Source organism: Solea solea, chromosome 13, assembly GCF_958295425.1.
Source record: "Solea solea chromosome 13, fSolSol10.1, whole genome shotgun sequence".
Lineage (NCBI taxonomy): Eukaryota > Metazoa > Chordata > Actinopteri > Pleuronectiformes > Soleidae > Solea > Solea solea.
In genome coordinates, this window is record NC_081146.1 from 7,554,103 (window position 1) to 7,567,620 (window position 13,518).

The 13,518-nt window shown below is 41.5% G+C and overlaps 1 protein-coding gene across 2 annotated transcripts; it reads right to left on the reverse strand.

Annotated features, from left to right (window-relative positions):
* Positions 1 to 83: 83 nt before the first annotated feature.
* Positions 84 to 7,408, reverse strand: prpf3 (PRP3 pre-mRNA processing factor 3 homolog (yeast)). 2 transcript variants are annotated; one of them, XM_058648730.1, is made up of 17 exons: positions 7,322 to 7,408; positions 6,752 to 6,905; positions 4,878 to 5,008; positions 4,550 to 4,717; positions 4,356 to 4,442; positions 4,008 to 4,270; positions 3,741 to 3,859; positions 3,469 to 3,656; positions 3,165 to 3,331; positions 2,955 to 3,037; positions 2,663 to 2,806; positions 2,013 to 2,112; positions 1,801 to 1,914; positions 1,567 to 1,685; positions 1,052 to 1,129; positions 917 to 972; positions 84 to 835 (listed from the first exon to the last, which is right to left on the reverse strand). In XM_058648730.1, exons 2-17 carry the CDS (start codon positions 6,894 to 6,896, stop codon positions 683 to 685), a joined length of 2,115 nt encoding a protein of 704 aa, XP_058504713.1. In that variant the 5' UTR covers positions 6,897 to 6,905; positions 7,322 to 7,408; the 3' UTR covers positions 84 to 682. The 2 variants fall into 2 exon arrangements, with proteins under 2 accessions (XP_058504713.1, XP_058504712.1); XM_058648729.1 differs by having other exon boundaries at positions 7,232 to 7,391.
* Between the last annotated feature and the right edge of the window lie 6,110 nt (positions 7,409 to 13,518).

Here is a 13,518-nt window from a genome sequence, read left to right on the forward strand (position 1 = left end):
TTACCAAGCGAGCCACAAAACAACAGATATTATCTGAAGTCAGAGCAAGTGAAATTAGATAGAAAACACACCAGAAAAAAAACTACATGTGTTAAGTTTATTTAAGGCTGTTACCAGAATATTACAGAGAAAGAGCTGCAAGTGAGTCAATATTTGCTCTTCTATGCAACAGAAAATAAAATGCATTTGAAATGTACCTGTTTACAGCCTCATAATCTCACAGGTTTACTTAACATGTGTTAGCACAATTACAGTGCAGTCATTGGCTGTTTGTTTTACCAGCTTCACTCGCATCCACATACATAAGTGTACACAGGGATCTCATTAAAAAAAAAAAGTCAAAATATATTCTGACAGTATTTCTCCTCTCATGTAAAGCCTTGGGTTTGAGATTTACTTATATGTATCCATCATGGATAACATCTGATAGAGGAGTCTATCACCTAAGAGATGGACACTGAGGTGCACACACAAACACACACCCTCTCCCACACGCGCGCGCACACACACACCCTCATTGGACACTTCACAAAAACAACCACACAGGTTTTATTGTTCAAGTCTCTTGACTGGGTTTTGTTTCCTGGGCACTTGGACGCAGCAGCTTGTCAGCAGTGAGGGTCAGCTGGAAGTGAGTTTGACCGTGTGAGGGCGTGCTGACTGTAGCCGTGTGCTCCAGAGTTCAGTCATCCGAGGTTTCCAACACGCTTTGACTGAGGGCTAGGTCCCAATAATGTTCAGTGCCATGCTTCTTGAAGTGCTCTCTGGCCATGTTCTCTGTGGGGCACTGCTTGAACTTCATGTCTCCAACAAAACTGCGCTCTTTGGCTGTTCCCTGAAAAAACAGAAAGAATCATTGGACTATCCCAAATAATTTATTAAATATTGAAAAGAAAGCAGAATGCGAGAAACTCACCTCCCAAATCAACCAACATTTGTTGTTTCTCCTTGTATCATCATCACCATCTGGATCTAATGAAGAATAAAGAGTTTAGAGTCTTGAAAATGAGCACAATTATATGAAAGAGGGATGAAAGACAACTACTCTTACCATCTCTTTTACTATTGTGTTCCACCCATTTGATTCTGTGCATCATCAGCCTCTTAAACTTTTTCTGGGATTTGGGACCTGCAACAAATTGAAAAGTACAACAAACTCAGACACAAAATACATATACTGAGTTTGATTTTTTTTTTCAGAAATCCTGTTTCTTGAGTGTTTCTAGACCTTCCTCCTACATCACTCGTAAAAAAAAAAAACTGAGAACTTACATAATCAATCTAAGTCTATCAAAACAAATGGATGAAACAGGTTGTGCAAGGTATGGAGGGTATCACTAGGAGGTAAGACACACATCAGGTATTTCAACATTAAGGACAAATAGAAAAGGTGTAAGAACTGTTTTTAAGACCAAAAATTAACGCTGAAAATAATCAATCAAGTAACCGTGTGACAAGTGATTGGCATTTACGTTAAGTCGATACTTAATATTTATCAATCTTGACCATGCGACTGCCAAGAAAGCTGATGTTACTTAAAGCCTGAGAAACGTTCTCCACACTTACCTCCCTCCACTACAACTAGGTTGACATCTTTGTGCAGAACGACTGTGCCCGTCAGATACAGCTGATTAGCATTGGCCTCCACTTTAAACTTCTTAGCAGGATTTTGCAGGTTACGGATTCTGTACATGGAAAGAAAATGTATTATATTAGACAAACTACTACAGCAACACAAAAGCTGAAAAGCATACACTATCCTTGCAGAACGGCGTTTGCTCTCTCCATCCAAATACAAACCTGTACACTGCAATATAAACACCATCTGTGATGTCTTCTTTTATCTTTTTGATCTTCTTCTCTTTCCTCTGCTCTGTTGTGAGTTTGCGAGCAGCATTGGCCTCTTCATGAGCCCTACAGGGGGGAAACACATTTGGAGTTTGTTCTGTCATACATTATTCAATTACTGAAAAAAACAATGAAGGAGGGATGAGATTAATGGCGGTACTAACTTCTGTCTCTTGGCCATCTGTGCTCTGACATGGGCTTCAACCTTTGTCGGGTCCTGAACGGCTTCTGTCCCCAGCACTCTCATCAAATTGGAGATTCGCACTGAGAAAATGAAAAGCAACCATTATCATCCACAATATTCTGCATGTTTAAAAATCCAACTTTTTTGCTGCAGATATGACTCCATCCACACTATTCCAGTGTTCTCAAAGTGTTTTCCAGGCAGCTTATACGATACGCAGATAGTCTGATTCGCTTTCTGATGGGTTGACAGCTGTGAGTGAAAAGCCCCGTTTACACTCATTTTCACTTTTCCTTTTACCTCCCCTCAAGTCGCAAAACAGAAATCCCTGCTCTCATTTTTCACCATTGCTGTTTCTCGTTAGTAGTATTTTCAGAAACTAAGAAACAACTGCAGAGAAGAGATAACAGATTCCCGTTACCAGCATGTGCATATTTATTGCATGCACATGGTCACTTGATGTTAACGTGCTGTGTTAGTGCTGATGCAGATTACTTCTGACACAGACCTGAAAGGTTTGTCTGGACGCAGATAATTTGTGTTTGAAAACACTTTTTCCAAACAAAAGTGGTATGGATGTGGCCTCACACTGTAGCCTTTTCTAAATGTAGAAATGCAAGAGCTGGGTACCTTTAGGTTCTGGTGGAGGCATGAGTCCCAGGCGAACCTTCTCTTGGACTTCTTTTTGGCCCTCCCTTCGCGTCTGTCTCCTCAGCTTCTTCTGTTCTTTCTTTGTCAGGTACACCCCAAGCGTGACTGCTTTATCTGTGTCAACTGAAAACCCCCAACACAAAATCATTGCAGCAAATTATTATAGTAGTCATTAAATTGATACCATTTGGAAATGTTTATCCCTTATCGACAACCTGTTTATTACTTCTGTATTAGTATCATCAAATTAAATTTAAAAAGAGATACTTACCGGGAGGGTTAATTTGGGCAGGATGTTCTACAAGGTTGGTCACACCAAACATCGCCATCTGTTCAAATTTGGTTTCTGTGTTTCTACACAAGATGAAAAATAGAAGGCAGTTGAGCAAGTACAACTTGCAAATATTGTTCTTAGTATTCTACAGTTTCGCTGGTGCAGTGTGGAGAACAAAGAACAGTTCCGGTAGCTATAGTTTCTTACATATCTATGTGGGAGGGCAGGATGTAAGAGTCCCACCACTCAATGTGAGGCACCTCCCCGTCTCCAATCTCCTTCTTAGGGGCAATCAGCGCTAGCTTGGTGGAAGCCTGGATTCCAGTCTTTTTTGCTGCCTGGGCAATCTCATTTTGTAACCTTTCCAATTGGGCCTGAGTGAGGTAGGAATCAGTGTCAGAGAGACAAAAGTCAAGTGGTGTGAACCATTTATACAAATAATTGCATAGCAAACAACTAGACTAGGAGCAGATGACTGCTGTCACTGAAAACCATAGAAGAAAAATCCTACCTTGGTTCTAATTCTCTGAGCAATCTTCTCAAAGCGTCCCTGTTCATGGAAACGGAAGCTCTTGCGAGGGCGTTGGGATGGTGCTATAAGCACACGCTGATCGAAGTAGGAGGTGGACTCCAAGTCCTCCCCAGGCTTCTCCTTCAGCTGCTGACGGAACTGCTCCCTCTTTACCGCTCGAATGTTAGCTACACATTGAGAAGGATGTAAATGAGAAAAACTCAAACAAGCAAATATGACCGTATCTATCTGTTAGAATGCTGCAAACATACCTTTCAGCGTGGGCATGCGGTGTGTAAGTTCAACCTCTTTGCCACTCGCATCCACAGTTCTTCCCTTATCATCCAGAATAAGAGGAGTTGGCTTGTTCACCTCCTTGATCTCTACTTTTCTATAAAACAAAAATGGGACACAGAAGAAGATCAGTGATGGGAGGCTTTGTAATTCTGTGCTGAAGAATGTATTGGAAGAGGAAGAAAAGTGGTGAAAATCAAGAACTTTTTTTACTTTTAGATTTTTTAATCTATAATGTTACTCACGGAGGAGCAATTCCCATGGCGTGTAGATTAGCTAGTGCCACTATGTTGTGAGGTCCAGTGTTCCCCAAGGCTCCCAGGATTCCAGGTTTCATGGACAACTGGGCCTGTATTCGTGCTTGTAGCTCAGCAGCCTTGCGGGCCTTCTCTATGGCATCATTCATAAAGCTGGCAGCCTGGGAAGGGGCAAGAGATGAGCCACTACCAGGTGCTGCAGCAGCTGAGGTGCCAAGAAGCCGTGACATTGTTGAGGCTTCCATTTGTGACTGTGGAAGTGGTAAATGCTTAAGTCAGAAGAGAATTTATTGAAATTATAGTACCTATGCATCATTTACAGGGGAATAATCTTACCGGTGGGGCAGAAACTGGAGAGCTAAAGCTGAGTTGTTTCTTTCTCTCTTCGATTTGTTTTGTGGCAGCCTCCATCATCTGTTTAATCTATTAATACAGAGCACATGTTAGTAAATTCAAAATAGTAATCAAAAAAAATCCAAAACAATAATTTAGCCAAGATCTTTCTTGTCACTGAGAAAACGGCATCATACCTGCATTTTGGTAAGCATTCCAGGGCTCTCAGATGGAGGTCCAGGGATGACCTCAGGCTCCTCTACCTCCTCAAAGCGAGGGACCCGTTTACGTTTGGGCGCTGTTCCGTCTCCTGCTTCAGATATTTCTCGCACTTTACCTTTCTCCGCTTCATCACCAAACACATCCTGAGACCAACCAGAAACACCAGAAAATTAGATTATCTTAAAAAGAATGACATAACCACTTGGCCAAAAACAGTGTTTTCACTTGGTATACTTGCATTGTTCTTTTCCATTTTTACAAATAATCTGCTTTCAGAAAATTCTGTCTGAAACTTTAAGTTACCTTAAGGTCTCTTTTGCGGTTCTTGTCTCCTGCTCCTTTGTTACCACGGGAACTGCGACTCTCCTCCAGTGCTTCAAAGAGACGCTCCACAAAACCTCCGGCAGATTCATCAAGGAAAGGACGAAGCTGGTCTGAGGGAAAAAAGAATGCCAAATAACTTTATTCATTAATCCAGTACAACAATATAAGTCTACCATAACATGATCACAGAGTGCCTTCACATCTCTTTACTTTTCTGAATGTAAATATATATGTTAACCTTTCCTTGTAACTACATAATTTACATGAATTAATTGAGATCACTTTTGAAAGTAAGTTTGGAGCATATGCAGTACAGAGCATTATAATTTCTTCACTTAAACAACAATGCAGAAAATATGGATGGGCAAAGCCAACCTCTATTACTTATTACTAGGGAAGAATCACTATTAAGTATCAGAGCTGGTTTTTACTGGAAGGAGATCAGCAACCACACTGAGGACCCCACCCCAATATTTTCCACCAACTGCGGGTCTTTCCACAAGCAACAGCTTTGGTGGAACCAGACTGACATATTACCCGATGCATGGGACCGAGACCATCGAGTTAGAAGTTACTGAAGTCAGTTGTTGTTGCCATAAAAACAACTGCTCCTCAGAATTAGCAAAGACAGGCTTTGCAATCTTGGGCCTGCTTCTGCACAGCAGGGACTACAAGTGACCGCAAAAGCAAACACGTAGATGGAAAATGCCTTTGATGTCACCACATACCTTAGTCCTAGATGGACTAGAACATTCAGTGCCTTGACTGATACACTTGGAAGAATGAACCGTTATACACTAATTAATCTTTGCCACTATGGTGCACAATTTAGTGTGGAAATCTTTAACACATAGCCAGCCCTCTCACTGCACAACAGTGGTTAAAATAAGCGGTAAAAATTAGCTGCTGGGGTGCAACAGATGACTGGAGTGGCATGGCGCCTAATACCGACAACCTCAAACTCTACTGATATAATTGGTCATATTTAATACAATGCCCCAATTTGTTCTATAATGTTTCACTCATTCCTCTGTGCCCTGAGCTCTGTGGCACACATGAGCACCCACAGACTCTCATACAATCAAAGTGGAGAACACTCCTCAAACAGTTGCACTTTAAATTAACTCGAGTTAAACAATGACACTTGTTAGTGTTTGTACTAAATATATACGTTAATGCTGCAATATCAAACCACCAGCTCAGGAGAGGGAAGACCCATTGTCTTCCCTCTCCCTCTCTCTATACAAGTAGTACATGAATGCAGTCTGCAGTTACACCACAAACACTTAGACAACAAATAAGGTAAGTGAAGATGTCTGCTGTGGACAATGGAAGCAGAAGATTCAATCACTGCTCCACTCAAATGGGTCAAATCCATTTGTAACCTGTATTTTTGCCAGAAACCATTCACTTTATAGTCAAGTCGGCGACTCTGCTTCCCTTAATTGTTTTTAAGCAAGCTATTCAGTCTAAATTACTTCATAGTGACAACACAGCTCTTTGTTTACGTTCACCTCCCCACCATTAGCCACAAACATGGACGACACATCCCACAATGCAAGGTGGTTCCCAAGCCCCATGGGACTCTCTTACAGTGTTTAATTAGCTGTTGATATTTTAAACACATTTACGATTGTGTAAGAACGAAAAAAAGTAACAATCACGTACTTGAGAAAGAATCAGAACAGAATCATCAAGGATTAAAGTGATTATTATTGCCCCCCGTTTTATGCACAGAAAATCAAAGGTTTCTAAGACCCCTGCATTCTCTGGGGCCACAATGCACCATATTTCATGGATCAGAAATAAATTTGCAGGTATGGAAATGCTAGTAAGTTTCAAATAGTAGTTACCTGTTGTCTTCCTTTTGTCCAGTCCTTTCCCAACACAGTGTAAAGCTGCAGTGACCACAGTGGGCTCTGAAAAACCAAGCACTTTCTTCACAGTGCGTTCCACCCATGGTCTTAACTCCTCCACCTCTCGTTTAGGTAGAGACATCCTCTGATCCTGAAAAACAACAAAGCATTTGTAAAATTAAACATATGGACGAGATCGCCTCACTGATCTTATAACCTCGTCTGACAATTAACACGCTGCATAAACAAAAACAACTTCATCTCTCTTAAAGCACATTTAACTCTGTCCATAAACTGTGTGTGAGCCAATAGTTACACTGTTCGACTAGCCGACAAATGTGCTAACCAATAGCAACAAAAACGCTGTAGTCAATTACATCCGCCAAAACTGCACAGTTTCCTGCTAACTAACCTTAGCATGCTACCATCTGCCAGCTATCAACATCGGCGAATAACCGCTCAAAGAAGCATACGAACCTCACAGTTACGTCTTTGTCCCCTTTAAGACAATGTATTTCGTGAAAGTCAAAAAGAAATAATCAAGCGTGTGAAGTATAAAACACTCACGATGCAGAATGTTGACCGAAACTTTATGTTCAGTCGCGCCGTTCTGAAAACGTTTCGGATCTTCGACCCGGAATCGGAAACCGGGACTTCTTCTTCATCGGGACAATTACATTGCGATAGTTCCGGTCAGATGCACGATGGTTCCACCTAGCAGCGTGCGACGGACACGATCGAATGTAACTCTCAAGGTAACACTTTGAGAATTATGATTTAAATATTTTCGACATCACAAGAAATATGTTGTGTTAGATCAAACGAACGTCAGTAAGGCATAAAAGGATTTGATAAAGCAGGGTACTGTACAAGAACAAAGCAGCATTTCTAATAATATTATAAAAATAATAATGATAATAATCATTTACAGCAGTGTAACTCTATACTTCACAGTTTGGAGTTGTAAATCACAGTTCAAAGTTCTTATCACACATGAACCTCCCCATCACTGCTCTTTTAACCAAAGTTAAATAGATCTATAAAAGTAACAAGTGCTTTATAAAATGTGTTTTTAAATGCATTGTAAAACCTAAAGCCCACCCGATAACAGTTTCCTGCAAGATGCTTGGACTGAGAATGTGTCTGTTTAAGAGTAAATTGCTGGAGGATAAAGTAGTAGAAGATGGATGGATGGTTATTGTCCAATACATATTCATGTACTGAAAAAACAGACAATATTTATACATTCAGACTTTCTTCAATACTTAGTTAAACAATTATTATATTTGGGAAGCAATTCATATCTTTAAGATATTATCCTTGCTTTAGAATGTAGAATTTTGTTGAATGTCACGTGGTAATGCTCCATCACGTTTCAAATTTACATTGATTATTTACTTGAGCCTTAAGTAAATTTAGGGCTCGGTGGTGTAGTGGTTAGCACTCTTGCCTTGCAGCAAGAAGACCTGGGTTCAAGCCCCGGTTGGACTGGTGAACTGTCCATGGTGTACCCTGCCTGTCGCCTGATGTAGCTGAGATTGACACAGCACCCCCCGCGACCCTCTGGTGGAGGATAAAGCGGTAGATGATGACTGACTTAATCAAATTTAATTTATGTTTTATCTTAAAAACACAAGTTCACAAAGTGCTTTCACAGACAAAGCAAAAAAAAAAAAAAACAGGATGCAAGAGAAACATGACACAAAACTCAGAACAACAAATTAAATAAATCAAAAATTAAATCAGTATGAATAAAGCAAAAGAGAATTTAAAAAATACATCACGCAAAAGCAGCAAGAGTACAGTATATTGTATTATATAATTTCAAAATAGTAAATAACAGTAATTAAAGCAATAAAACCCAAGAGGAAATTAGACTGAATCAGAACAATTAAAAGTAGAACATTTAACAATACGCAAAAGCTGTGACTTAAAGCAATAATGATCACTGACAGGTCATTCACTTAGGGATCAGAAGCATGGTGAGCATGACAACGTTGGCAGTGATTTGTAATGACCTATATCCATATAGCCTAAGATGCAGCTAATTTCCTGCATTGCTTATCAACAAATATAGAGATTTTGATACTTTATCACGTTGTGAAAAAAAAAGAAAATGCAATGGCCTCCTCATCTACAGTCATGGTTTAAGACTCATTTGCATCATCTTTTCTCAGTCAGTAGTGAAACATTGTTCAACCATCACTTAACTACCAACAAAGTACAACCCAGTCCTCCTGTCTGAGTCCATCATGTGATCTTCATTTCCTCCCACTGTCAGCCTGTCCCTCTCTTTCTCTCTCTGTCTTTGCATGATGTGGGTCAGTGAGTCAAGTGAGTGCAGTAGTAGTAGTAGTAGTAAAGTGAGTATGAATGCAGTGTTGAGCCTGAGGCTCCACCAGCCCATCAGATCAGCCCATCCCCACTATAACGATACACGCTTTTACTCACACTCCCAATGTTGTGTGTATGTAACCACCAGGATAAACTGTATACACACACACACACAACACATTATACCAGCCATGCTCTTAGTTAGCTACATTCAAATACTCCTACTGAACAGCACCCCCTCCATCAGCCTGTCCATATGCTGATTCATCGAGGATACGTCGCTTATCATTTTCACTGACTCAGCCATTTACACAGTCAGTTTACATCCATGGTTACATGCAGCCCGTGGCTCAGCTTATGTGAAGAACCAAACATTTGCACTTCCCCCTTTTCTGGTAACATAAAGAAAACCTCTTATTACATCACAATAATAGGATGGACTTTCTTTGTATATAAGCATATATGTCCTATATGTGTCCATATGTGACCTTCCCCCAAAACCACAGTCGTCTGTGTGAATAGAAACATGACTTTGGCTCGAGTTCGCTCAGTGATCTTTCCGTGCAAGAAACAAGACAAAGATGTATAAATAAATATAAAAAATAAATCAATGTATGAATACATTGATTTAAATTGAAAGAACCAAAAATAAGTACATATAAAACACAAATAAGCAAATGTGTCTATTTTCAACTTTTATGAAAGCAAAAGTAACATTTTGTCATCATTCTTTATTCAGACAAGTATGACCATTTTAAAACATTACTGTGGGACTGTTAAACGGGTGATGTTTTTTTTTGCAATTAATGATGATCTTTCATTTGGAGGATAAAGTGATAGAAGATGAGATTCTAGACAGAAAGTCTAGAAAACAGGCAGATTATAGCATGAGCCCATCATTTGTTTCTGAAAGTATTAGTGTAGAAGGAGTCTGTGAAAGCTGTAATAGCAGGCTTTACTGCATGCAAGCACAGCATCACTGATACTGACCACATCATGTCTGAATCACCTGTAAGAAAACACCAAGCATTATCATAAAGACCCGCACAGTCTGGCAGGTCAGTTTGTCACAGGTTCACTAATGAATCCGTCTGTTTGGTCATAAAGAAATAATTGGATGTGTTTATTACATAGAGATGCTTGATCTGTTTCCTTTATTTTTTATTATAAAGAAGAGAGAGTTGCATTTAGTCACCCACCTATCTCCATGATGATCCACCAACACTGGTAATCACCCTGAATTCCTCAGTGGTTCCTCACATGAGCTGCCTGCTCCACCCACCACTGCCCTCCTCTCTCTAGCCAACTCCATTATGTAATGACACCTCAGCACATAATATGACATGATATTTCTCCACAACTACACACCAAGGCTCAGACGACGCACTATCACACTGTGCCGCTAAAACAAAATGGCATCACCGGGCCGTGTGATGAGAATTGTGTGAATTGTTCTATCATAATACTGGAACCCCAAGCATTTAGTCTGCAGTGAATCCCCGTCCACATCCAAAACCTTTACAAGTGCTTCCTTTCATTTGCTGAGTGTACTGAGGTGCATTATTGCTGCACTATTAATATTACATAAGAGCATAATGTATGACTTTAACTGAGATATCGCATGTGTTTCTTCACACACAGCTCTTTTTTGAGTCATCAAGTGTGTGCTTATGGTTTATTATTTCATGCTGACCCAGATTTATTTCATTGTTTCTGACAGGGGCAGTAAATCATCTTGGAGGATAGAATCTCAGGAGACTGTGCTGTCTTTGCTTCACACATGACTTCAGTGTGAGTGCACGTGCATGTGTTGAAACCCAGAAGTGTGGCTTTATCTTATCTCTCTCTTTTTCCCCCCTCATTCATTCACCCCCTCTTTTTATTCGCCTCTATTTATTCCACCAGTGGCGTCTCTCCTCTCAGGTGATTCCCCTTCATTCACTGCACTTAAACACTGAGCAGTCGTGTAAGATGGCGTCATCCGAGGCAGAGGCTCCCGAGAACACATTTAGGCCAAAGACACTGATGAGGATTTGTTATTTGCCTGTAGCATCGAGTGTGCTCCAAATATCACACACACAATGTCATGGACTACACGTGTGCCCTTGAAAGAGCAGTCCTGATAGCTGTGTCTTTACTGTGTCCCCTGTTGGTCACGCCACAGTGATGGGGACCACAGATGGTGGACAACACAGGAAGGCCTGTCATCTTTGTGATCTCCAGCATGGCAGAAAAGACCGAACACCAGCTCTGATTTTCATCACAGTGTGCAATTTTAATGAGCATTGAGGCTGTTTTGGTACTGGTCGACACTAAAACCCCTGAGGACTCAGGGTGAGTAAGAGGAAGTGTGTGTGTGTGTGTGTGTGTGCGGGGTGTGTGTGCTCCTGCATTTGTGTGAACACACGAGCATGAATTCATGTGTGCATTTGTTAAAAGTCACGATGACTTCGCCTTGCATGAGTTTTACTGGAGTTCAGTGAGTGATTGATTGGGTGATATTTTAGAATCCTGGTTGCATCAGCCCCGTGCAGCAGGTAACTGCTCAGACACCGCATTAAAACCAATAACAAGACTCGGACGCACGATTAAAACGTACACAACGAGGGATAAGGGCCACACGGTGGTGTAGTGGTTAGCACTCTCGCCTTGCAGCGAGAAGACCCGGGTTCGAGCCCCGGTTGGAACAAGGGCCTTTCTGCATGGAGTTTGCATGTTCTCCCCGTGTGTGCGTGGGTTCTCTCCGGGTACTCCGGCTTCCTCCCACAGTCCAAAAACATGCAATGTGGGGATAGGTAAATTGGACACTCCAAATTGACCATAGGAGTGAGTGTGAGAGTGAATGGTTGTTTGTCTCTATCTGTGTGTGTGGCCCTGCGATGGACTGGCGAACTGTCCAGGGTGTACCCCGCCTATCGCCCGATGTAGCTGAGATTGGCACAGCACCCCCCGCGACCCTCTGGTTGAGGATAAAGCGGTAGATGATGACTGATGACTGACAACGAGGGATAAGAGGGACAGTAAGTCCATTATGTGCAATCCTCTTGATGCTCGATTAATCCAACACACGCTTTTTGGACACTGATGAGTGAAAACAACCGGTGATCTGTAAACGACCTTATACTCAGCGCCTGCTGTGATGCAGTGAGAAGAGAAAACTTAGAAAAATAGACTAAAATAACATGCAAACACCATGTAGGTGGAGCTGATTAAATTATGATTTCCAAAATAAGTGGGAAAAACAACACCTGTCTGTCATGCATTCACAAAACTGAAGTGAGGTCTCCTCCTCCTCCTCCTCCTCCTCCTCCCTGTGCCCTCCACACATCCTCTTCCCGTCCTTTTCCTCTTGCCCCTCGTTTCCATCCTCCAGAGGAGAAAGGGGGGGGTTTGTCTTCTCTGCTAAAAACTGCATGGATACAAGGGGGGGCTTAGAGGGAGGCAGGCAGAGGGGAGAGGGGGCGGTCTCCGTTGTTGTACCACAGCGGAGTCAGTGTGTCAGAGACAGGCCCATCACAAAATCCGCCAGTCAGTGTGTCACAGTGGTCGGCAGGGAGTGGCACACATGCGTGCATCTGTGTGTGTGTGTGTGTGTGTGCAGCATGGCTGATTTCATCCCATCTGAGCTGGGAGAAATCAAACCACACCCTCCTCAAATATGCCACTCTCGCGTGCCCCATGTGCCCGCAGCAGTTTTCATGGATGATGGTGATTGTGGCGTGGAGAGAAAATGGTGAACATTTATGCTTTTTTAATAAATGAGAAACAAAAATGAATTATTTAAAAGTGTATGGATAATAATGTCCCTCCTTTTTTGTGTTAACTTCTATTTTTATTATAAGTATGGCAATTTTGTGTTCATCATCAAGCATCAGGAATTATTTCCATCCTGTAAACAACAGTTTTAACTGTATATATAATATAGTTTCTTTGAATCTAATGTATGGTTCTTTGTTGATGGTAAATGACAGGGGTATGCCTATGGCATCATAGACTTTAGCAGGGGTACATTTACCATGTCTGCTGTCGCCACACCTAGATGCAAAGACCGAGCAGCTCGTGTCTGACACACTCACACCTTTTTCTTCTCCCTGTCAAAGACATTAGCTCAGAAAATAAAGGCCCAACCCACGCAAATATTTATAAAAACTAGATTAATGTTTGGGTTGTGTAGGAGCAGCTGGTTAGAGGATCAGTCCGTCAGATTAACTAAGCTGCAGTCTCGCACTTTGTCACCCCTCCTTCTCACTACCCTCTCCTTCCTCACACACACACACACACACACACACACACACACACACTCACTTCAAAATGCAGTCTGTAAATCTGCATCCCATTGAGTCACACATGTGTTTAGTGGGAGCTGCTTTTCAAAACAAGTCTCACTCACGCCGTGTGGACACGCTCACAAAATCAGCACGCAGTTCAGC

What these genes read in the sequence shown, in the direction of transcription:
- prpf3 (XM_058648730.1), bottom strand. Translation starts at nt 6,896, where the DNA reads ATGTCTCTACCTAAACGAGAGGTGGAGGAGTTAAGACCATGGGTGGAA. An exon ending in CTCAGAGAATTAGAACCAAG is followed by an intron (nt 3,332 to 3,468) that starts GTAGGATTTTTC and finishes TACCTCACTCAG; the next exon opens with GCCCAATTGGAAAGGTTACA. An exon ending in GCCTCCACCAGAACCTAAAG is followed by an intron (nt 2,113 to 2,662) that starts GTACCCAGCTCT and finishes TCATTTTCTCAG; the next exon opens with TGCGAATCTCCAATTTGATG.